The following is a 23,612-nucleotide window of genomic DNA, read 5'->3' as shown; positions in this document are numbered from 1 at the left end:
TGGCCTAGATGGCGGGCAAAAACATCCATTCTGCTTCCCTCATTAAAATGATGCTCCAGCTCCCTCAAAGTCTGTCAACTGCATAAAATGTCTTTGAGTGCATCCTAGAGATATGTCAAATAGTCAAAGATTTTGCACCAAGAGGTACACTATCGAAAAGTATCCTCTGAGGGTCTTTTTTTAGGCCAGTGGGGTACACTTTTACACCCTCTGGTGAGACATAACTGCATGCTGTGTTTTGCAGCATTTCTTGTCAATAACTGTATATAAATTAAATATATAGATGCAAATCTAGTGCCATTACATCAGAGCACAGATAAGTCCTTATGCCTCTGTATCAATAGCATCATTGGACCATAGCAATTGCACCCTTTCCAAGACCTATGTCTAAGCCAATAGGTCTAGTTTCCACTGCACAACTACTAATAATGTCCTGCACAATACATTATTTAATTTCACAATACCCCCCCCCCCACCTTTTTTTTTTTTTTTTTACCATACAATATACTATTTCTTATTAATAATTGATGCACAAAAGAAAAAAAATGTTTGCATGTGACTCCCGGTTAGCTATTGTATTGTCTACCGATTTACACTGCATGGCTTTTGTGTATTCGTCCAACATGAATTAGCATCATCTAGAGGGGACAGTATGTAGTAGTTTAGCTACAGAGGATGCAGGGATTGCAGGAGCTCCTGGGGCCTGTTACCTGAGGGGATCCAATAGCCTTTCTCATTATTAGTACTATAGGTGACATGATAACTGAGAGGCCCTTGTGTTTTTTTTCATAGGACCTTCAAGATGTGCTTCTGGCAGTATGCCCTTTGTGATTTTTCTACTATTATTAAATTGAACTTGATTCATGTTTGTAGAGTATTAATAGCCCTGGTCATTCATTATTAGATTATAAGATCTGCCCTAAATCCAACCATTGACGTTAACGAGTAACTGTCACCAAACTAAACGTTTTATCTATTGTTATTAATTATAACGAGTACTTTGCTATTTACTTGCTGTTAAAATTCCAAACCTATAAATGTTTTTAACTGTTCTGTTCCCTGCCGCAAGTCAGTTAGTTTGGTCTCCTCCCAACCTGGCAGGAGACCAAACTCAGGAAGTGCGTGCGGGGCATGGCGAGGCACAGCTCTCGCAGGCTTCAGTGATGTCGCGCCTGCTGGGAAATGCCCACTTTCTCCTGCCGGGAGCTCAGACAATGTGAGCAAGGGGAAAGGTATGATACACTGCTTTTTATAGCTCAGAAAAAAAAATTAAGGGCAGGAGGGGTGTTAGGAGTAGTTAGGGAATATAATCTGAGTTAGATTAGAAAATATGGTTTGATGACCGGTACTCTTTAACCTCTTGGGGATGCAGGGCATATGCATACGTCCTGCATCCCCGATCCTTAAGGACTCCTTAAATGCTTATCAGGCTTAACCCGTTCTCACCAGCAGAACATATTAAATCCGGTGGGTCCCGGTTGCTACGGGACCCACGGCTAATGCCAGGCACGGCCGATCAGACGATCCCCAGCATTAACCCTTTAGACGCCGCAATCAAAGTTGATTGTGGCATTTAAAACGAAAGTAAAAGAATCCCGGCAGCTCAGCAGAGCTGATTGGGACTAGCGCGACAAAATTGCGATGTCCCGATCAGCTTACCAGACGATGGGAGGGTCCTCACCTGCCTCTCCGTTGTCCGATCAGCGATCTATTACTCCATGCCTGCGCAGCCGGTTACACTGACCAGTGCTTTGCAATGGCAGACCACTGATCAGTGTATGTAATCAGAAGATTGCATGTTTTAGCCCCCTATGGGGGCAAAAAAAAAGTGTCAAAACTTTTTTTTATAAAAGTTCGTTAACCCCTTCCATATTAAAAGTTTAAATCATCCCCCTTTTCCCATTTTTTTAAAATAAAATAATATAATAAAGAATAAAAATTATCATGTGTTACAGCCACGTGCGTAAATGTCCGAACTATTAAAATATTAGGTTAGCTAAACCACATGGTCGATGGCGTACACGTACAAGTCCAAAATTGTGCATTTTTGGTCACTTCATATCCCATAAAAATATTAATAAAAAGCGATCAAAAAGTTCCATCAAAACAAAAATGGTACCTATAAAAACTACAGATGACAGCGCAAAAAATGAACCCTCATACGACAACATACACGGAAAAATTAAAAAAAGTTATAGGGGTCATAAGATGGCAATTTTAAACATATCAATTTTGGTGCATGTAGTTTATCATTTTTTTAAGTATCAAAATAAAATAAAATCTACACAAATTGGGTATCCTTGTAAGTGTGGTGGCGGATGAGAGGATACTGTCTTGTGGGGGTGTAGGGTATTTAGGGTGTTGCTGTTCAGGATAGCTAAGGGCGCTGTTAACCCTTGTCACTCGTGACGGCAGGGTGAGGGTTAAATGCTGGGTTTCTTGATAGGCCTATTGCCACCCTTCCCAAGAGCAATAGGTGATGCAGAAATAAAGGATTGTCCACAACCACTGTTAACTGAAAACTTGCTGGAACTTTTACTGAAGAATTTCTGTACATATAGTAATAGTAACAGTCCAGATAACAGAGTCTCTTTGCATATAGCTTAAGCAGCGATTGACAGTCGGTTGGGATCAGATAAGCCCAATTTAGCTTCTTAAGGATTATATAGCAGAGATCCGCTGGATTAAGGGCAGTATTTCGGTCCAGTGATCTTGTGATGAGTAGCGGGGAATTGCTTAGTATATCCGCTATGTTAGAAACCGAGGCCGCAAGGCTTTGGCCTAGTAAATCGTCTTGTAAGCTGCGGAGGTCCTACCTCTTCCAGAGTCAGCAACCCAAGAGAGAGATCAAGATGGTGCAGGTCCCTTATATGGGCAGGGGCCGGCCGTTTTTGATTGGTCCGTAACGACTGTCACTCACCGTTACAGTGCACTGTGGGTGAACATCACGCCCGGCCCCTTCGTGAAGTCTCGCCCGCCCCCTCGTGACGTCACGCCCGCCCCCTCAATGAAAGTCTATGGGAAGGGGGCTGCGACCACGGAAGCCCGCACACAGCGTTCGGAGTAATGAACTTCCGGATGCTGTGAGCGGAGCTCCGAACTGCAGGGCAGCGCACAACCCCTTTAACAAAATGTATCTTTTTTTATAACTAAATTTTTATTAATTTTTAAATGGGATTAATTTATGTGAGCGGGTAAAGCTCTAAAAATGTAGACGACAATAATAAAAATGTAGTGTATGTGTGTTTTTCACTTTTTATTCTTAATTTTTTAGGTGGTACTAGTACTCCCAGCATGGAACACACACTGTTCCATGATGGGAGCAGTAGTACCTGTACTAATTGACAGATTGCCCCGGGTTCCATTGCGATCCTTCTGTATAATTTATAGATGCAGGCAGCCGCTCTTCTATGGTCCCCTGCACTGCCGTATATATACACCTATTCATATTTCCCGCAGAGAGCTGTGATTGGCCAGATGGTTCCAGCCAATCACAACTATAGGTGTATATATACGTCAGTGCAGGGGACCATAGAAGAGCGGCCGCATTTATACATTATACAGGAGGATCCCAGCGGGTGTCAGGAGTTACATCCGCTGTGATTGTCCTATCTATTGCAGAGATGCGGAGCGGCTCTATACAGCGCTCGCATCTCTGCACTATACTCCAGCCAGTGATATGAATAGAACATCACTCAATCATATTTCCCTTTGAGAGCTGTGATTGGCTGCAACCATCCGGCCAATCCCCACTCTGAGTGGAAAATATGAATGAGTGATATTCTATTCACATCACTGGCCGGAGTATAGTGCAGAGATGCGAGCGCTGTATAGAGCCGCTCCACATCTCTGCTATATTATGGATGATCGCATCGGGCAATATGTCTATTAGTACAGGTACTACTACTCCCATCATGGAATGCTGGGAGTAGTAGCACTACCTAAAAAATTTCAAAAAAGAGAGGAAAAAAAAGTGAAACACACACACTTTATTAAAAATGTAATAACATTTCGTTATAAAAAATATAAATTTCAATAAATACATTTTTTTCCATCACTACTGCATCCTTTTATTTTTTTTGGTACCCAACAAATTATGGGTACCAAAAAAAAAAAAAACATAAAACGCCAAAGGGGCCAAAAATGCAATTTCCACTCAAATGAAAAAACGCCAGAAAACCCCCCAGAAAAAACTCCAGATGCAGGAAATTCCACTGGCGTTTTTTCAGGCGTTTTTTTCTTGCGTTTTTTTTTCAAACCAAAAAAACGCAGGACAAAAGACCAAGTAGAAACTTAGCCAAAGTCCTTCCCTAAATGTATGTTGAGTTATTCTTTTTCATGATTTTTTTTTCGTTAGAACAAACATTATATTCCGCCTTCAGTAAATAAAAGTAACAACAACAATAGTGAACACAACCTACCTTGGCAATTTCTTCTTGAAATGCTACTAAATTCAGATATGAAATGTTCGTCAAGTCTGGTCCGTACACAATGGTAAACATGCGATATTCTAATCGACCTCCAAAGTTCCCAACTTCCAATTGCTCCTTCAGCTTGGGGTCCTGCAAACACAAAAATAAAAGCCTATTTAATTTTAGAATATATAAATAAAATAATGTTAATGAGATATTAAATGGCCCATACAATAGGAAAATGATCTCAAGAAATCGAAGATATGTAAAGACAGGTGTTCAAGTTAGGTACTAGCACAATGTTTCCCAAATAGTGTACCTGCAGCTGTTGCAAAACTACAACTCCCAGCATGCCCGGACAGCCGGTGGCTGTCCGGGCATGCTGGGAGTTGTAGTTTTGCAAGAGCTGGAAGCACAAACACTATACTAGCCGCTCTGATTTTGCCCTAGACAGTTCATACATTGCATGGTCAGCCATTCATCTGGTGTAATGTATGTGCAGGTAATGTGCAGGTTGTTAAAGAAGCTAGAGACACAAAATACCATATATTCAAAATGAAGTCTCCGTGATACAACCTCAAAACTACTCTGCAACTTTTTGGAAACATTTTCTTAGTTCGTAAAATGTTTGATAAATTACACAGTGAGTTAATAAATTGATCTCCAATATGCACTAGCAGTGTATGTACCGGGAAAAAGCTTCCAATTAGAGATGAGCGAACTTACAGTAAATTTGATTCGTCACGAACTTCTCGGCTCGGCAGTTTATGCAGGAAAAGTCATCAACTGCCGAGCCGAGAAGTTCGTGACGAATCAAATTTACTGTAAGTTCGCTCATCTCTACTTCCAATGTATAAGTTAAACAGACGCCTGAAATGGTGCCTTATAGTGGTATTCATCAATTAAATGCCACTATAACCCGACCTCATATCTCAACCTCATATTCCGTCCTTATAACCTTTTGTCATATCCCATTCACATATCTTGTCCTCATATTCCGACCTCATATCACGTCCTCCTATCCAGACCTTATTTCCATCCTCATATTCCATCCTCATATGTCGTCCTCATATCCCATCCTCATATCCCAACCTCGTATCCAGTCCTCATATCTCATCCTCATATCTCTTCCTCATATCACGTCCTCATATCCTGACTTCATATCACATCCTCCTATCCCAATCTTATATCTGTCTTCAAATTTCATCCTCATATGCCGTCTTTATATCCGGACTTCATATCCCAACCTCATATTCCGTCCTCATAGCCTTTCATCATTTCCCATCCAAATATCTCGTCCTCATATCCTGACCTCATTTCATGTCCTCCTATCCTGACTTCATATCCGACCTCAAATTCCATCCTCATGCGTCGTCCCTATATCCCGACCTCATATCCCAACATCATATCCAGTCCTCATATCTCGTCCTCATATCTCGTCCTCATATTCTGTCCTCATATCCTGACCTTGTATTATGTCCTTCTATCTTGATCTTATATTCGTCTTCATATCCCAACCTCGTATCCAGTCCTCATATCTCATCCTCATATCTCTTCCTCATATCACGTCCTCATATCCTGACTTCATATCACATCCTCCTATCCCAATCTTATATCTGTCTTCATATTTCATCCTCATATGCCGTCTTTATATCCGGACTTCATATCCCAACCTCATATTCCGTCCTCATAGCCTTTCGTCATTTCCCATCCAAATATCTCGTCCTCATATCCTGACCTCATTTCATGTCCTCCTATCCTGACTTCATATCCGACCTCAAATTCCATCCTCATGCGTCGTCCCTATATCCCGACCTCATATCCCAACATCATATCCAGTCCTCATATCTCATCCTCATATCTCGTCCTCATATTCTGTCCTCATATCCTGACCTTGTATTATGTCCTTCTATCTTGATCTTATATTCGTCTTCATATTCCATCCTCATATCCAGTCCTCACATTTTGTCCTCATATCCCTTCCTTATATCCAGACCTCATATACCAACCTCATACTCCGTCCTCCTATCATGTCCTCCTATCCCGACTTCATATCCGACCTCATATTCCATCCTCATATCCCCGCTTCCTACCCCGTCCTTATATCCTGACCTCAGATCCCGCCCTCATATCTGACCTCATTCCCAATTTCATATCTTGTCCTCATATCCCCTCCCTTGCACTAACATTTTTCTGCACCTTCCTGCCTAACAGTCGACAGAATGTTTAAAAGTCCCGGGCAATCTCTGCAGCCCTGTGATCAGGAGATGTTCTGGAAGACCTACAGACTAGCATAAGGGGGTGGGTTAGGATGGATTTACCTCTACTATATTTTTAGTTGATCTATGATTAACATGTGTACCAGGTTTCATCAAAATATCTCCAGCCATCTGGAAGTTATTCTGGAACATACATAAATACACACAAAAAAGTTATGACAACATATACTTGCCCAATAGAAACAAACATCCTTTTGGCCTTCCTCTGGTAAATGATGGTCTATGGACCCCCACCGATTCTGAGAATGGAGATCAATTAATTAACCACTGGCATCGCGCATGCTTCATTAATTCTCAATAGGGCTTCCAAGCATTGAATTTGTCAATGTCTGGAAGGCCCCAAGAAATGAATGGTGAGCTGTCTGAGCACGCTGCCACTCCATTCATTCAGGGGACAGTTGATCTCCATTCTTAGGATTGGAGGAATCCATAGATCATCATTCACCTGACAACGGTCAAAATGGTCTCTTCTAGGTTCCACTAACTTATACAGTGACCCCCTGACCTATGATGGCCCCGACATATGATCAAATCGACATACGATGGCCTCTCAGAGGCCATCGCATGTCGATGTCAGCATCGACATACAATGCTTTTTTATGTCGGGGCCATCGCATTAAGTGCTATCCGGCAGCGCCAAATGCTTAAGCTGCTGCCGGATAGCAGCTTAATGTTCCCCGTGTGGTGCGGTAAGTATTACTTACCCCTCCACGATGCTCCGGGGTGCCCTCCGGGTCCAGCGCTGGTCTTCCAGTGTCTTCTCGGCCCTCTCCGATGACGTCAATACGCTGCTGCGCACGTCAACCAATAGGAATGGCGTACGCAGCGGCGTAATGACGTCGCTACGCAGGCCCAGTAAGGCCTTGCGGAAGACAGCGGAGGACCGGAGAAGACAGCGGAGGACCGGAGAAGACAGCGGAGGACCGGAGAAGACCAGGAGAGCCCAGCGGAGGCCCGGGGTCACCATCGGGAGCGACGGGGACACCATCGCGAGCGGTGGGGACAGGCGAGTACAGCTTCCTATACTTTACATTGCAAGAATCCCGCAACATACGATGGATTCGACAAACGATGGCTCGTTTGGAAGGAATTACCATCGTATGTTTTGGGACCACTGTATGGATCATATTCTAACCATACACCGCAGTGCTAACACACCCTAAATCAATACTAGTGCTCGTTGCTTTGCTGTCTGAGACAAGCCAGATCCTCACCCATATCCCAACCCCTAGCGCACCTTTTTGGAACTGTGGTTAGTGAAGAGGCAGTTTAGTCTTTAGTCCTAGGATCTACAGCAATGCAAGGGTATCAGTGTGCCAGCAAGTTTAGGTGAGGCCCATTTTGATGATGATATTGGCCACCCACTTGTCTGTTTACACCTCGTACTAGCTAATAAGTAGATATGTTATCATACTAAAGGCTTGGATTATAAGGGTACGTTGTCTAAGAAGCCATAATTAGGATTATTTTCTGTCTTTTTTTGTTTTTCTGTTTGGGATAAACGTATTACTGTCGAGCAGCATCTTGTTACCCACAGAATGAAACAAAACATACGGCATGACAGAAGACATCAAATTACATCAGGATCGGTGCAGCCGCACATCCAAAAGAGTACAGAGCTGCAATTATCTATCTGATTCTATTTCAGCACACAATAATGAAAATAGCATAACCTTCATCCCTGCAAAAACAATGGGATCAAAAAAAGCATTTACATACCGGATTTTTCGCCGTATAAGACGCACTTTTTCTTCCCCAAAACTGGGGGGGAGGGGGGGGAAGTTGGTGCGTCTTATAAGGCAAATACCTGTCCTATCACGGCGGTCCCTGCGGCCATCAACGGCCGGGAACCGCGGCTAATACAGGACATCACCGATCGCGGTGATGCCCTGTATTAACCCTTCAGACGCGGCGATCAAAACTAACCGCCGCGTCTGAAGCGAAAATAACACTAACCCGGCTGTTCAGTGGGGCTGTTCGGGACCGCCGCGGTGAAATCGCGGCATCCCGAACAACTTACAGGACACCGGGAGGGACCTTACCTGCCTCCTCCGTGTCTGCTCCGTCCTGGGATCCCCTGCATGGCCGGGGCTCTCCTTCGTAGTCAGTAAGTCGTCGCGCACGTGCATTGCGACGTGATGGCGGCGACTGAGAGCGAGGATACCTGGCAATAGAGACGTTCCGGAGCGACAGGGACACGGCGACAGCGATGGAGGGCGACATCCAGGGCAGCGGTGATGAGCGGTGACGCGTCCGGAGCGGCGGGGACAGGTGAGTACAACCTCCTATACCAGTGGTCTTCAACCTGCGGACCTCCAGATGTTGCAAAACTACAACTCCCAGCATGCCCGGACAGCCGTTGGCTGTCCGGGCATGCTGGGAGTTGTAGTTTGGCAACATCTGAAGGTCCGCAGGTTGAAGATCACTGTCCTATACTTTACATTGTATTTGCTTCAGAATCTTTATTTTCTAGATTTTTATCCTATAAAATTAGGTGCATCTTATATGACGAAAAATACGGTAGCTATTTTTCCATTTATAACGTCCAGTCACGTCAATGAAAAAAAGCATCAGGTTGTATAGACAAGTAAATCCATAGACGTGCATAAATTTCACCAGCTAACACATCCCTATTATTTTCATATGAATCAATCAGGTCTTTCGTTTTACAAAAGTTGATCCCTTTTTGGACGTCATTTCACTATATCAGAGATTCCTGCTCTTTGGCTCCATGACCCAATCATGACACCATAGAACATATAATCTATCAAATCGAAACAGTTATAAATCATCATCGAGCTGAATATTGTGGCCTATGGTGACGCAAGATGACAGACCAATCTTATATGAGGACATGGTTCAGTGGTCCAAAATAGGTTCACAATGGCTTAATACATAACCTAGTATAGCCATATAGAAAGCTAGTCAGATATGATATAACTGTTTATTGGCACAATGTAGACCAGGTTTATAAAAAGTCTCAAAAGTAAAAAATAAATGATATTTTTTGTGACCTTGTATGTATGCAAACTATATTATCTAGCATTGTGTTTTTAGCAAAAAAAATAAAATAAAACATTCTAGATTTTTAAAGAGGACTTTTTTCTAGATTCTCCTAGGGAGGACCTAGCATTCTTCTTTCATGTCTATTTTAGTTATGTTTGATCAAATGTTAGTAAAGTTGCAGTGATTCGATTCGTCACGAACTTCTCGGCTTGGCAGTTGATAACTTTAGCCAGCATAAATGAATTCAGCTTTCAGGTGCTCCGGTGGGCTGGAAAAGGTGGATACAGTCCTAGGAGAGAGTCTCCAGCCCACCGGAGCACCTGAAATCTGAACTAATTTGTTCAGGATAAAGTCAGCAACTGCCGAGCCGAGAAGTTTGTGACGAATCGAATCACTGTAACTTCGCTCATCTTTAACAGAGATATTTCCTACAGACAAGGCTCTGAAGAATTGAACATTATGGCCCTGATTTACTAAACGTGGATTGCAGTTTTGTTTGTGGGTTTTAATTCCCTACAATTTTTTTTTCCACGGTATTTCCTACATTTTGCACTTTTCCCTACATTTTGTTTTTTTACACATGTTCTGATCTGTAGGGTTTTCCTCAGCTCAAACCCACTACATTTTCTGTGGAAACCTTAGTAAATATGTTTTTTTTTTGTGAAAATGTCAGGGACACGCCCCTTTTCGGCAGGCATGCCCACTTGCCTGATGGCCACACCCCTTTTTGAGGTTTTCTCAGTAAAATGTAGAGCTAGTCAGGGTTTTTTTTTTATTTATTTATTTTTTATTCTGGTGCAAATTCTGGCACGGACAGAATTTCAGACCCAATGCGATATGGCGCACAACCCGACAAAACATGTCAGGTTTACAATAGTAAATCAGAGCCAATATGTCAGAACATCACTCATCAGTAAGGAAGGAACATTTCTGAAACAATAGCCCTGATTTTCTATTGAAAACCCAACATGTTTTTTCGGGTTTTGTCGCCAGAATGGAAAAAAACTCGACTAGCTCTCTATTTCACTGAGAAAACCCGAAAAAGGGACGTGGCCGCCGGGGGGAGTGGGCGTGGGCACCAGAAATCCCAACATATTAACCAAGGTTTCCAAAGAAACTGTGGTGGAAAACCTGACAGATCAGAGCATGGGTAAAATGTGGAGGAAAAACTGACAGATCAGAGAATGGGTAAAATGTGGAGGAAAACCTGACAGATCAGAGCATGGGTAAAATGTGGAGGAAAACCTGACAGATCAGAGCATGGGTAAAATGTAGGGTAGGTAAAACCTTAGTAAATACCATGGGAAAAAAATTGTGGGTACCGTATATACTCGAGTATAAGCCGACCTGAGTATAAGCCGAGACCCCTAATTTCAACCCAAAATCCCAGGAAAAGTTATTGACTCGAGTATAAGCCTAGGGTGGGAAATACCTCATCCCCCCCTGTCATCATCCAGACCCGTCATTAACATCCTCATCATCATCCCCTTGTCATCATCCCACACATCCCCCCTTCATCATCCCCTTATCATCCCACACATCCCCCTTCATCATCCCCTTGTCATTATCCCACACATCCCCCCTTCATCATCCCCTTATCATCCCGCACATCCCCCCTTCATCATCCCCTTATCATCCCACACATCCCCCCTTCATCATCCCCTTGTAATCATCCCCCCCCCCCCCTTCATCATCCCCACCCCCCTTCATCATCCCCACACCCCCCCTTCATCATCCTCTTCTCATCATTCGCCCTCAGTGGTCTTCAACCTGCGGACCTCCAGAGGTTTCAAAACTACAACTCCCAGCAAGCCCGGGCAGCCATCGGCTGTCCAGGCTTGCTGGGAGTTGTAGTTTTGAAACCTCCGGAGGTCCGCAGGTTGAAGACCACTGCGGCCTTCAACATCATCCAGCCCCCTCTCACCCCCTTTAGTTCTGAGTACTCACCTCCGCTCGGCGCTGGTCCGGTCCTGCAGGGCTGTCCGGTAAGGAGGTGGTCCGGTGAGGAGGTGGTCCGGGCTGCTATCTTCACCGGGGGCGCCTCTTCTCCGCGCTTCCGGCCCGTAATAGATGCGTTGCCTTGACAATGACGCAAATGACGCACCTCTGCGTCGTTGTCACGGCAACGTGACTATTCTGAGGCCGGGCCCGAAGCGCTTAGAAGAGGCCTCCCCGGTGAAGATAGCAGCCCGGAACCACTATCCCACCGGACCACCTCCTCACCGGACAGTCCTGCAGGACCGGACCAGCGCCGAGCGGAGGTGAGTACTCAGAACTAAAGGGGGTGAGAGGGGGCTGGATGATGTTGAAGGCCGCAGTGGTCTTCAACTTGCGGACCTCCGGAGGTTTCAAAACTACAACTCCCAGCAAGCCCGGACAGCCGATGGCTGCCCGGGCTTGCTGGGAGATGTAGTTTTGAAACCTCTGGAGGTCCGCAGGTTGAAGACCACTGCGGGTGGGGGAGTTCACTCGAGTATAAGCCGAGGGGGGTGTTTTCAGCACGAAAAATCGTGCTGAAAAACTCGGCTTATACTCGAGTATATACGGTAATTAAAACCCACAAAGAAAACTATACTCCACTCTTAGCAAATCAGGGCCAATGTCTGTGCCACTATACAAACAGAGTATACCAGGGAATGCCCTTGCCCCATTTATTGAGTTCAATGGACAAACATTGATTTGCATAAGAATTCACCCCCCTTGGACTTTTCTACATTTTGTCATGGTATAACCTCAGATTCCAATTTATTTAATTGTGATTGTATGTAAGAGTCCAACACAAAATAGTCTATCGTTTGGAAGAAAAGGAAGAAATATAACATAGATTTCCAAATATTATTTCCAAATAAAAATCTGAAAAGTTTTGCGTGCATATCTATTCACCCCTTTTACTGCAAAACCCCTAATAAAGATCACATAGTTAGTAAATAGTGTCCACCTGTACAGAATTAAATCTCAGTACAAATACACCTGTTCTTTAAAGGCCTCAGAGTTTGTTAGAGAGCATTACTAAAAAACAGCAGCATGAGGACCAAGGAGCTCCCCAACAAAGGTTTAGGGATAAACTTGTGATGGAGTAAAAAGCAGGGTTAGGCTAGAAAAAATCCCAAGCTTTGACCATCCCACAAAGCACCATAAAGTGAATCACTGGAAAAGGGAAAGAATATGGCACAACCGCAAACGACCACAAGGAATCTGCCGGACAAGCCGCCATGGAGAGATTTAATCAGAGAAGCCACCATGGGCCTTTGGAGGAGCTGCATAGATCAACAGCTGAGGTGGGAGACTCTATCCACAGGACAACTATTAGTCATGTATTCCATAAATCTGGCCTTTATGGCCAAAAGAAAGCGGTTGATGAAAGATTTCAGCCACAAATCTCTGCCTCCAAATCCTGTTTGTGGAAGAAGGTGCTCTGGTCAGATGAGACAAAAATTTAACTTTTTGGCCAAATGCTATGTGTGGTGGAAACTCAACACTACCCATCGCCTTGAGCACACCATCCCCACAGTGAAACATTATGGTGGTAGCATCATGCAGTGAAGAGGGAGGAAAATATAGAAAAAAAAGATTCTGAACCAAATAAAATGTAAAGTATAGGACAGTGATCTTCAACCTGCGGACCTCCAGATGTTGCAAAACTACAACTCCCAGCATGCCCGGACAGCCGTTGGCTGTCCGGGCATGCTGGGAGTTGTAGTTTTGCATCATCTGGAGGTCCGCAGGTTGAAGACCACTGGTATAGGAGGTAATACTCACGTGTCCCCGCTGCTCTGGACCATCACCGCTCGTTACCGCTGCCCTGGATGTCGTCGTCCATCGCTGTCGTCGCGTCCCCGGGGTGTCCCCGTCGCTCCAGAACGTCTCTGCTGCCCGGGATCCTCGCTCTCCGTCGCCGCCATCACATCGCTATGCACGCCGCTACGCACGCCGCTCCAATTAGATGACGGGACGGCGTGCGCGATGACGTGATGACGACGAAGGAGAGTGCCGGCCATGCAGGGGATCCCGGCACGGAGCAGTCATTCGCCGATCCGACACCGAGGAGGCAGGTAAGGTCCCTCCCGGTGTCCTGTGAGTTGTTCGGGACGCCGCGATTTCACCGCGGCGGTCCCGAACAGCCCGACTGAGCAGCTGGGTTAGTTTCACTTTCGCTCCAGATGCGGCGGTCAGCTTTGATCGCCGCGTCTGAAGGGTTCATACAGGGCATCACCGCAATCGGTGATGTCCTGTATTAGCTGTGGGTCCCGGCCGTTGATGGCCGCAGGGACGGCCGTGATATGACAGGGTTTTAATGTGTATTTGCTGTATAAGACCCACCAACTGGGGAAGAAAAAGTGCGTCTTATACGCTGAAAAATACGGTACTATTCATGTTGCGTTGATCAAATTGTAAAAGTCTAGGTGCAAAGCTCTGTATTGTACAGGACTTTAGAAGTTTTCAGCTTTAAAGACTAGAAAATTGTGAATAAAGCTCTGGATATAATACCAACAATTTATGTTATTATTTTGAAAGATTTCAGATGATTTTATTCAAACTTGCTTAGAATAATAAAATAATCCGCTTAAAAAAAAACCCAATCCAAATATTCAGAATACAAACTTTCGCAGTACATTGAATAAAACATACAAAATTTTATTATCTCTGTCCAAAATTTGCTTGTGTTACGATGATGTTTTAAGCTTTATTGTCAAACTCTCTCCGCTCTCCGTACTTCTGTTACAAGCTACTTGCAGCTGTAAATGACAATACAAAGTAACAAACCCTGTTCCCCAGGCCCAAACCTCAACACGTCAGAGTTTTGGAGACATCACAACATCTGATTTATAAACCAGTCCTCACTGAAGTCTAACTAACATCACCGCCGGTAATAAAAATGATGGAAATGAAGCCGCAAATATCAGTTGTGCTTGTAACATTCCTTTGATTTACACATGGAAAAAAGGATGTCTCATGTAACAATGTTATGTAAAATGCATGGCAAATAATCCTTCATTGGAAACATATGTTTGGGATTTTGGCCAGATGCTAACACTCAGATGTGCTCTTCCTAAAGGTTGTCAATGTTACAGGAGAGTCAAACAGCAATGTTACTGCTTGGTGTTATTTCCAAACTCGGAAACCATTTAACAGATAACCATTGCAGATGACACCAAGCTTTGTAGCACGGTACAGTCTATAGAGGATGTGCATAAGTTTCAAGATGATTTGGATAGATTAAGTGTCTGGGTATCCAGAAACCTGCATGCATTGTACAGTCATGGCGGTAAATGTTGGCACCCCTAAAATGTTTCTAGAAAATGAAGTATTTCTCACAGAAAAGGATTGCAGTAACACATGTTTTGCTATACACATGTTTATTCCCTTTGTGTGTATTGGACCTAAACCAAAAAAGGGAGGAAAAAAAAGCAAATTGGACATAATGTCACACCAAACTCCAAAAATGGGCTGGACAAAATTATTGCCACCCTTTCAAAATTGTGGAAAAATAAGATTGTTTCAAGCATGTGATGCTCCTTTAAACTCACCTGGGGCAAGTAACAGGTGTGGGCAATATAAAAACACACCTGAAAGCAGATAAAAAGGAGAGAAGTTCACTTAGTCTTTGCATTGTGTGTGTGTGTGTGCCACACTAAGCATGGACAACAGAAAGAGGACTTGAGAACCAAATTGTGGAAACATATCAACAATCTCAAGGTTACAAGTCCATCTCCAGAGATCTAGATTTTCCTTTGTCCACAGTGCGCATTATCAAGAAGTTTGCAACTCATGGCACTGTAGCTAATCTCCCTGGGCGTGGACTCAAGAGAAATATTGATTGAAAGGTGTCAAGGCAGGATAGTCCGGATGGTGGATAAGCAGCCCCAAACAAGTTCCAAAGATATTCAAGCTGTCCTGCAGGCTCAGGAAGCATCAGTGTCAGCGCGAACTATCCATCAACATTTAAATGAAATGAAATGCTATGGCAGGAGAACCACGAGAACCCCACTGCTGACACAAAGACATAAAAAAGCAAGACTACAAAATGAACTGAGATGTAATTGGCCAAGACCGACCAGCCAATCACAGCTCAGGCCGGGAAAAATTAAGTTACAGTGTAGTTTCATATTCCTTGCAGCCGGCCAGCGCAGGTCCCCGGCCACCCGCCCACAACTACCAGCTGTTGCAACTACAACTCCCACCATGTCCTCACTGACAGGGCATGTTGGGAGTTGTACTCCTGTAACGGCTAGCCGACAGGTGGGAGATATGGAGCGGGGGCTGCTGCAAGCGACAGCGAGGCAAATATAGGCTGCGGTGAGGGGGATGTTATACACACGGGCCGCAACTGCCAGCCATTGCAACTACAACTCCCAGCATGTCCTCACTGTTAGGGCATGCTGGGAGTTGTAGTCCTGTAACGGCTAGGTGATAAGACAGGTGGCGGTGGGGGGGACATGACACACAGGAGAAGAGCCGGGACATGATTTCTTATTTCCCGCAGGAGCCGTGGTCTCGGCTCCCGGTGGTAAATATGAAATCCAGCTCTCCAAAACAAGTTTTGTAAGCCAGGTCCTGGCTGGCTTACATTTATGCTGCTTTGGAGGCGGTTGCGACTTTTGTGCGACTGTCGCACTTGATAAATCCCTGACCACTGCAAAGTGAAAACTGAAATTTGCTTTGGTAAGCTCTTTTGTAGATTTTTGCTTACAGCCAAAAGTTGCACAAAAAAAATTGCTTAGGTGCAGATGCGACTTTTTGCGCAACTTTTCTAAGCAAAAAAAGAGCTTTAAAGCTAAGTTTCCACTTGTTTTTTTTTTTTTTTGGGGGGGGGGGGGGGGGGGGCAGTTTTTGAGCCAAAGCCAGAAGTGGACATATAAAGGAAGGACTTACACTTCTCCTCCCTTATGGATCCACTTCTGACTTTGGCTCAAAAACTGCAGTGGCAGTATTCCAAAAACTGCCAAAAAAAAAAAAACAAGTGGAAACTTAGCCTAAATCATCTGGAGAATAGATGCTGGGTGGTCATCCCCACAGACAGACAATACAGAGCCCATAGTACTCAGTATATAGGATGTATTTCAGACTAGCAATGCAGATTTAAATACCGTTCAAAGTTAGTCGAAAGTTAGATGTATGTGTCCTTACCCAAGAGAAATTCAGAGTCATTTATATGAGTTAGAAGGGACTTGTTAAGTAAGACTGGAAACCAAACAAGAAATGTTCAGGTTGTATTAGTAGAGAAATTGTGGCATTCACATAAACTGTAACCAAAAGAGACCTATTTAGTTCATATTTTTTTCCAAAAATTGCTGGTGACACTGCTGGTGTTTGTTCAAAATTCAAAGCCCACTTAACAAGAGCACTCCACAACGACATTCCATCCTATATGGTTTACGCTTAGTGGGCCATCATTTGTTTTTCATTAGGACAATGGCCCCACATGAATCTCCAGGCTATGTTAGGGCCACTTGACTATGAAGGAGAGTGATGGAGTGCTGCGTTAGATGACATGGCTTCCATTATCACTCAACCTAAACCCAGTTGAGATGGTTTGGGATGAGGTGGACTGCAGAGTGAAGAAAAAGCAACCAACAAGTGCTCAGCCCCTTCAAGATTATTGACTACTTTATGAAGCTGATTGAGAGAATGTCAAGTATCTGCAAAGCTGTCATTAAAGCCAAATGGGGTTATTTAAAAAGTCTAAAATGCATTTTGGGGAATATACCTAGACCAGTATATCATATGGTCTTAAAGGGTTTATTCGGCCAAAATCTTTTTTTTTTTATCAATAAACCCAGAATGCCAGGAATAAAAAAAAATTTACCTGGTCTTATCTCCTGTTGACTAAAACAAAATGGAACAGCGCTCCATAGCGCAAAACCGCCTATAGGTAATCCACCAATGTAACTAGAAACTCTTACCATAGGAGGTTGTGTGGACTCACACACAACAATGGTCAGGGTGAATGAGCAATAAGCCCGGTCTGCAGCCTCCCCGACCAAACGAACAAAAATAGGTGAAGACTTCCAAGGAAGGAGTGTGGTTCAACGGCGCTGACCAGGAGCAAGCACGTCAGGTAAGACAAGAAGGTTTATTGGACAAAAGAATGCAACGCGTATCACCGCGCTTCTGCGGTTCCATCAGGCATCATGATTGCTGAACCTCACTCCTTCCTTGGAAGTCTTTACCTGTTATCTACCATTGATCTGGTATTGTTGTTCTGTTCTCAGCTTCATCAATCTGACACGCAACACTGCAGCTCAGCAAATCACTTTTTGCAGCAGTGTCCCACCTCGGCAAGTGATTGGCTGAGCGGCAATATGACAGATTGGGCCCGTGCACCAGAAAAAAGAACAGGGCCGGGGCTCAATGGCTCAATATATCACACTGCGGCTCAGCCTATCACTGGCCCAGGTAGTACCATGCTGCAGCCAGTGATGTGCTGTATGTCTGGCCCCAGAAGAAGGATGAGGATTGCAGCAGAGAACGGGATGGTGATACTGTTGTCACCAGGGGAGCAGCGGGAGGTAAGTCAAGGTTTTTTTTTTTTTTTTTTATGCTGGCATTCAAGGCTATTGATGAAAAACGATTTTGGTCGTATAACCTCTTAAAGTAAAATTTCAAAGTAAAAATCCACTGCTGTTCATTTTAGCAGACTCACTTGGAGATGCAGGCACCAGTGCAGCGGTTGGCTGTGAATGGTTTGCGCAAGTTGATGGGCTTGAATCATAGTAAGTTTCATGGGTTGCCAGGGCCATGCCCAGTATTTCTTAAGCATACATTTGCCACAAAGTTACAAATATTTGTTAACTACTTAATTCCATATGTGCTCCTTCATAGTCTTCTATATACAGTAATTGTATAATGTAGGAACAAGAAAGAAAAAACAAGAAAAAGCACAAAATGAAAAGGTTTGTCCAAACTTTGACTAATACTGTTTATATGTGACTCATCTATACATTAGGTTTGAGGCAATATCTGTATACTGCAGATACAAAGCTCTGATCCATGCATGTGGCCCATCTGTACAGTAAGCAGTTTAGCACTATAGGCAATGTCTCTACAGGTCCTGTGCTGAGATTTATATATGTGGCTTATTTATACAGTCAGCCACATAAGACAACAAGCATCATAGAGCCCATATGCTGAGATTTGTAATGCCCCATGGGTGTGGACCCACTGTGCCACAAGTGGCAGCCGGCCAGACAGGCAGGCAGAATGGGGCAAGCTGACACTTCAAGATAGCTTCAGACACAGCAAAGCTGATTTAGGTGTTTATTAACAGAGCAAGTACAAGTCCAAGGGATGAAGCAACAGGCAAGTCCAGTAGATAGGCAGGATCAAGATCAGCCGACAGACAGGCAGACAGACAGGCTTCGGGTCAGACAGGCTTCAGGTCAGGCAGGCTACAGAGCAGGATGAACAACCAGAATGCAACCTCGCTAAGGCATGAGGCAACAGATAAGGGACGATTACATAGGGAGTACATGCTGGCTCTATAAAACACAGCCAGTGCTCGTGCGCGGCCCCTAGTGGACTTAGCGGAAAGAGCAGAGAATGTCGCCCGACACTGGTAAGAACAAGGACACATGGTATTCTGGTGGTTGCCAACCAGCAGCTTTACAAGATATATCTTTGAATGTATTTCTGTATATAATATGTCCTATTAATGGATCAATCAAATGCCACAGGTTTACACAATGAAATTATTGTATTTATGTGACTTATACTATTTGGTGTATTTGTATTTAATTATTTGTTTTAGCGATTTTTATCTAAATGACCATTTATTTCCAGCATAATGAATATTTGTATTAAAGCTGGCCCATAAAGGTTCCCCACGTATGAGTCCACTTACATCTGTCAAATATTTTATCCTCTGGAATTGCATTGTAAATCTGAGTGTCAAAGAGTAGCTTACCGATATTACTTGAAGGTCTACCATACTTTCAATTTCCTCAAATACTAATATGAGAGACTGGTTGAAATATTCTGCCTGTCACATTTCATCAGCTAACATAAGGCTATAGGCTTACCATAAGAAGACTGTGAAACGGGTCTTTCCAAGAAATCAATATATTTTGTTTCTCTTTGCCTTAATAACCATGAAAAGTCTAGCTGACCTTTATTTGTTTGTAATCCCTTTTTTATAGACTGAAATAAAAAAATAACTATTGCACTGAATCACCTACAAGGCTGGATAAAAGGATTTTATGTTGGTTTCCTTAATGAACGACGATTTGCAGTAAAGAGAAATATTCTCCGGACTAAAGCAGAAAAAGCTTCTCAGAAACGTAAAAGAAAGAAAAAAGTAGATATACATAAATTGGCATAACAGCATAAAGTAATTTTTTTTATAACCGCTTTCCCTTTTTGTTAGAAGGGTCCACGGAAAAGGTGTTCACACGGGATTCAAGTGCCAGGATCCCCTGTAATCAGCTGTGATCGATAGGGCGAACATAGCAGCACGTATTCAATTCCCCAGTATTGCCACCACAGGGAAGATTAAGCCTAAAACACTATACTCATCAAAGTGGTGGGCTTCCGAGAGTGTGAGACATTCTGGGTTTTCTAAAACCGCCCAGCCATTTAATAATAATAATAATAATAATAATAATAATACAGGGGTGATCTACATGCTACGGTTTTCCCAATGCTCGCAACGCTATTAGCATTGTGTGTCTTAAAAATGATGTGCAGGAACTGTCAAAAGTAGGAGTTCCTGCTCCTGTACACTGAGCAGCAAAGCATGCCTTCCGGGTCCAGGGAGGGCAGTGAGTAAGCAGTGCAGTGTATGGATGATAGTTTTTAATCCGACATGTTATGCTGATTAATTGTATAATACAATGACATCTCTTGAAAAAGACCACCTCATTGAGAAGACTAACGCTTTCTCTAAACCAGATTTTGTGTGACAGATTTTTAGGCCTCCATACATTATGCATAGCGACCAGTTTCTTTGAGGAGACCACCTCCATAGAAGAAGACAATTCAATTCCATTCTTAGTGGTCTTCTCAATAAGGTTTCACTGTATATCTTATCGTGTCTCAGTGCATCTATGGTAGCAGACTACAAACAAACCCTGTGGGTAGTCATATCCTGCCGTTGTATTACCCCTTTCTTATCTCTCTTTTATTTCTCTCTCTATCTCTCTCTCTCTATTTCTCTTCCCTTCTCTCTTTCTCCCTCTCTCTCCCACTCTCACTCTCTTTCTCTCTCTTCTCTCTCTCTTTTGAGCTTCCCTCTCTCCCTCTCTCTTTTCGTTCTCTCTCTCTCTCTTTCTCACTCTCCCCCCCCACTATCTCTATCTCTCTCTTCTCTCTCTTTTGAGCTTCTCTCTCTCCCTCTCTCTATTTTTGTTATCTCTCTCCCCCCACTCTCTATCTCTCTCACTCTCTCTCTTCTCTCTTTTGAGCTTCTCTCTCCCTCTCTCTCTTTTCGCTCTCTCCCCCCCCACTCTCTCTCTCTATCTTCTCTGTCTTTTGAGCTTCTCTCTCCCTCTCTCTCTTTTCGCTCTCTCTCTCCCCCCACTCTCTCTTCTCTCTCTTCTCTCTTTTGAGCTTCTCTCTCTCCCAACTCTATTTTCATTCTCTCTCTCTCCCCCTCCCACTCTCTCTCTCACTCACTCTCTTCTCTCTTTTGAGCTTCTCTCTCCCTCTCTCTCTTTTTGTTCTCTCTCTCTCTAATTGTCTGAAGGTTAGCAGGAAGAAGGCATAGAGAGTGAAGTATCACATGCATATATCACTAGACAATATTGCAAGGTTGTTTAGATTTTGTAACAATGGAGATACATAGATATGCCTAAGAGCTGTATACATGAAACTGTGAGATTTTTTTATACAAAGATATACAGTATATAGGCTTAAATGAGATATCTCCATATTATTCATTTTATTCCATTGCCAAACCTACAGTATATTTTGTTCCTCTCTTCATCTGCTGTATTTTCTCAACTCTTTGACAATAAAAGGAAAGGTGCGCTTGCATACTACTTTTACTCGTGAGAAAAGTTTCCCTTAGTTTTCAAGGCATCGTGAAATGTCAACCAAAAAAAAGTATAGCCCCTATTAAATGCGAAATTCATGCGGTGGATTCAGTGTGATCTCAGATACTGTTTGTCATTCCTCTTTTTTTCCAGAAAGCTTCATACTTTTGAGCTTAAAAGATTTTGGTTCAGAAAAGGCGATCTAAGTGCAAGTGAACTTAGTAAAGACATGGCTAGTCTGGAAGTGTTTCTACACTCAGTCTTCTGGCTTTGAATTAAAATTACTCTTTGTTCTATATACACTATATCATGTGTTCATGGCGGCTCACTATCAAAAACATTCAAACCAAATAAAAAAGACTATCAATTACCTTATGAACTGAAAATAGCAACATTGGAAGAAATACAGAGGACAATGTAGATAGTACATATAGACACTGCTATTAATTTATCTTGAAACTCAAGATACCCTGAGACATAACATTTACGGGGAAGATTTATCACAACCTGTCCAGAGGAAAAGTTGCTGAGTTGTCCATAGCAACCAATCAGATCGCTTCTTTCATTTTTGAAAAGGCCTCTGAAAAACGAAAGAAGTGATCTGATTGGTTGCTCAGCAACTTTTCCTCTGAACAGGTTTTGATAAGTCTCCCCCTATGAGTTTAAGATTGTGAGTTACTAGTCACAACAACATGATTTGGTGACATTAAGTCATGAGAAGTATACGCTGCATTTGTCTGCGTGGACACCAATTATTGGACAGATGGGTATTTCTATGATAAGATGATCTCAAAGGGGTTACATTAGCAGAAATATTTTTATAATTAGGGTCAGGAAGGAGGTAAAAAAAAAAAAAAAAGTTTTTGTATCTCCTGTGTTCACATGCACGGAGCACATGTTGACCCTACTGCTACATGCAAAGGGAGAGCAGGGATTCAAGAGATCATGGGGAGTCCCAGAGATCGGAACCCCATGATCAGACACTGGTTTACTAGCCTGAAGAGTTCTGAAGTACTTGAGTACCCCTTTAAATATGGTCTCTGTCCAATCTACCCGAGTTGTTTTTTTCCACAGATCCATAGTAATATCCTCAAAGACATATAGATAATTTGTATTAAATAAGTAGGACTAATAATACAAAAAAAAACAACACATAAACACGTAAACGTTCTATTAGATCAGACAACACAGTGTACAAATATGATATAATAAGACAATAGTTAGATACTTTTGAATACCGATAATAATGTGCATACATCACTCTCCTGTTTTCTATCTCCAATGCATTTTGCAGCCTCTCATCTCCGGATGACAGATGTGCTGCAGAGCTGCCCTCCCCTCCCTCCTCCTCGCCCACCATTCCATTGCCCTTAAAGAACTCATACATCACTCATAGCCAACAAAGATATGAATCAGGGACACCATGCCAGAAGTAAATTGGTTCTAATTAATCTCCCCACATTGAGTAGGTGTGATGTATACATTTTATTAGCGCACCGCAATACAGTCTGGTGTCTGTGAAATAAAAGTGCCACCTGTTCTATATCAAAGAGAATGGCAATCCATTTAAGTTTTATTGTATCCATGGAAACAATGCCAACAGATGTGAATAATGAAGAATAGGGAAGCGAGATATACTAAGGTCCCAATCACTTTTTTTCTCTTTCCACTCTGCTGCGTAACTGGGGAAATCTGGACACATTCATTTTTAACAAGGCCTTTAATTGCTCGGATTCCATGTTCGGAAATGATGTTATCCACAAGTGAGCGTATGAGGCTGTAATTACTAAGGAAGCCCTCCATGAATCACCGAAAAGTTACATCAACCATGAAAAGTATCTTTATATCCAAATGCATTGGGTCGTGCATAAGAAGCTTTTAAATCAGTGTATTCTAAGTATCCTGATGACATAAGAGGAATGCTGAATGACATAATGATGCGGTCT

At 43.1% G+C, this 23,612-nt stretch overlaps 1 protein-coding gene across 2 annotated transcripts in view; it reads right to left on the bottom strand.

Moving 5' to 3' along the window:
- PLCB1 (phospholipase C beta 1) overlaps positions 1-23,612 on the bottom strand; it is a 750,135-nt gene that overhangs the window by 320,517 nt on the left and 406,006 nt on the right. For both annotated transcript variants that reach the window (XM_056567840.1, XM_056567842.1), the window contains exon 4: positions 4,422-4,562. In XM_056567840.1, coding sequence (XP_056423815.1) covers positions 4,422-4,562 — 141 coding nt within the window. The remainder of the gene's footprint in view (positions 1-4,421; positions 4,563-23,612) is intronic.

The sequence above is a fragment of the Hyla sarda genome, chromosome 3 (assembly GCF_029499605.1).
Source record: "Hyla sarda isolate aHylSar1 chromosome 3, aHylSar1.hap1, whole genome shotgun sequence".
Lineage (NCBI taxonomy): Eukaryota > Metazoa > Chordata > Amphibia > Anura > Hylidae > Hyla > Hyla sarda.
Note: the sequence above shows the minus strand (reverse complement) of the source record. Positions and strands in the feature narration are given on the sequence as shown.